This window comes from Rhinopithecus bieti, unplaced genomic scaffold (genome assembly GCF_001698545.2).
Source record: "Rhinopithecus bieti isolate Rb0 unplaced genomic scaffold, ASM169854v2 scaffold_8911, whole genome shotgun sequence".
NCBI lineage: Eukaryota > Metazoa > Chordata > Mammalia > Primates > Cercopithecidae > Rhinopithecus > Rhinopithecus bieti.
Window position 1 is genome coordinate 91874 of NW_016806084.1, and position 2545 is coordinate 94418.

At 32.0% G+C, this 2545-nt stretch overlaps 1 protein-coding gene across 1 annotated transcript in view; it reads right to left on the reverse strand.

The window, feature by feature from the left end:
- LPCAT2 (lysophosphatidylcholine acyltransferase 2) overlaps positions 1-2545 on the reverse strand; it is an 86013-nt gene that overhangs the window by 61764 nt on the left and 21704 nt on the right. The window contains exons 4-5 of the mRNA XM_017874619.1: positions 2204-2316; positions 193-253 (exon numbers count right to left, since the gene is read on the reverse strand). Coding sequence (XP_017730108.1) covers positions 193-253; positions 2204-2316 — 174 coding nt within the window. The remainder of the gene's footprint in view (positions 1-192; positions 254-2203; positions 2317-2545) is intronic.

Genomic DNA, 2545 nt, shown 5'->3' on the forward strand with positions numbered 1-2545 from the left:
GGGAGAGGAATTATGTCACCAAAAGAGAAAGCAAAGCAGTAAGTTCTGTGGATTCACAGTGTTAAAAAGTTGCAATCAGAAAAGAAAAAAATGTTCAGAGCAAGCTAAAGAGTTATTCTGTGTATTTCTATAAAATCATTTGCGAAATCTTCCATATTACTTTGTTAGAATACATCATTTAATTTTTCTCACCTGGTTTAAAAGTAATCAAACAGGAACGATTAGTACAAGTACCTTCTGGGAAAACTAGTATCTTGGGAAAAAAGGAATAGATTTAATATTTCAATCTAATTAATAAACTACCTCTTTACTTGCTTTCTTATGACTTCACAAACAGCTGCCAATGCTTAAAAAACAAAAATGAAATAAAAGGCTAACACTTGATTCTAATGAAAGCTACCATCAGATTATTCAATTTTCTTGTAAAGAAAGTGTTGTCTATTAATTTAATTAGAAAATGGATTTAAGTTTTAACAAATGTCTCTTAATGATAAAACTAATGATCTGAATAAACTTAAAAGATGTAGAGCATAATTCATGGTCAAAGTGTGCATTAGGCTACATTAAATTCTTTCTTCTGGTATATATGCTTAACCAAATAATTTCCAACTTTGTTTCAGTTTTCCCATTAATATTTACTTCCACAACATATAGTTCAGGCATGTCTTGAGGACAAAGGAAAAAAGATATGTGTACAATGTGCTTTATGTTTACTTGAATTAGTTGACATGTGGAATACAACTTAATATCTTTTTTTCTTTTTGAGGCAGTGTTTTTAGCTTTCAACATACTTCTTCATGTTTTCAAAGTAAAAGATATGCAGTATGTTAGCTTCCCCATTAACTAAGTAAAATAGCAACTTAATTTTCTGATGCTTTTAAAATTTAGCCATGAATAAATTGCTAAGTGAATAAAATAAAATAAAGTAAAATCCTGCACTCACAGCAGTTAGCAAAGTGTTTTTATGATAATTAGATAGGGAAAACATTATTGGGCTACACTGCCAGAATAACAGGTTATTTAAAAAATAAAAATTATGAATAGATATAATTCCATTTTCCAATTTAAAAGTGGGTTTCCTATAACAATGGGATACAATATCAAATATATTTTATTCAGTGAAAATTCAACAACTAAACTACTAACAATTAATGGATATACAGTGAATTGTAAAATCTCAGAGCTGGAAGGGGCCATTAAAAGTCACCTAGCATCTCTAATGCTTTAATTCTTTCTACAATAGTGGTAGTTCAGCCAATGCCTGAAAATTCTAGAAAATGATTCCACATCAGACCATTCCACTTCTGGACAGAAAGTTCTTCCTCAAGATGAGCAAAATGAGCTGAAATTTATCTATTTATTATCTCCCACCTACCAGTGCTAGATACATTCTTTGGATCCACAGAGAAAAATCAAACCCTACTCCCAATGCCACCTATTCTCAATCCTCTTTCTAATCATTCCTTCCATGCCTTGGTTTCTAAAACAACCTGTTTGGTCACATACTTTCTCTTGGACTTTAACATCTTCATGTCATCATGTGTGGCCAGATAACTGTAGGACTATTAGTCTGCTAGAGATGAGTTGTTTTCAACTGGGCAAAGATAAAGGGGTTCCTATTAGAATCACCCTTGGCCTATTTTGCAGTAAATGTTACCCCCCAACCCCTGCATTCAAGGGACGGGGGTGGTGAGATGGTTTGAAAAACAGTTCTACAGGTGATTTTGATATGCCCCTTGAACTGAAAAGCACTATCTAAATATACTTCAGGTGAGATTAAAGATCTTAATCACTTACCCACCACAATATTCAGTATAACTGAGCTTATATAATTAAGCTTCTAAAACATGAAATAGGAGATACTTTAGTATAATGGTAATAGATACTAAGGTATTTCCTATCTCATCTTTAAAGTGGTAATTAAATTTAGAGTTAGAGAATCAAATTTTTATAACGCAAAGAGAAAATTGCTTCAAAGAGTTTGGAGAATAAAAAAGAATGATACATTTAATTCCATGGAGTGTCGCATGGGGAAGAGGACTTCTTAATACTTGCTACTGTATTTATTCTGCACTTATTATGCTAAAGATACCTAGTATAGGTGTCCACAGATAGCAATATCTGTGGATCCAAATGAATAAGTCTACATACATTCAATTAACAAACTCCCAATATGTTTAAATTAACATCTACCATGTTTTACCTGGGGCCATTCTCCTCCTGATGTTGTTCGCTTTATTATTTCATTTATTGTGTTTTTTCGGGAATCCGGATCTACACGGGACACCAAAACTGGTTGCACAGCCCGTAACATTCCTTTAAAACAAATGAAAAGTCACAGGCAAGCCATTTTTTGGCTAAAGCAACCACAGCAATAATACTGGATATATAACACATTGTATGGAAAATTTAAATGAGTAAATCAAAGAGAACCATTAAAAAACAATTTATTAAAACTTAGCTTCTAATTTTGAAAGGAGAAGTGGATATTTACAACTAAAAACATTTTATTAATTTAACAGAAGCAAGCAGCAAAAATACAAAA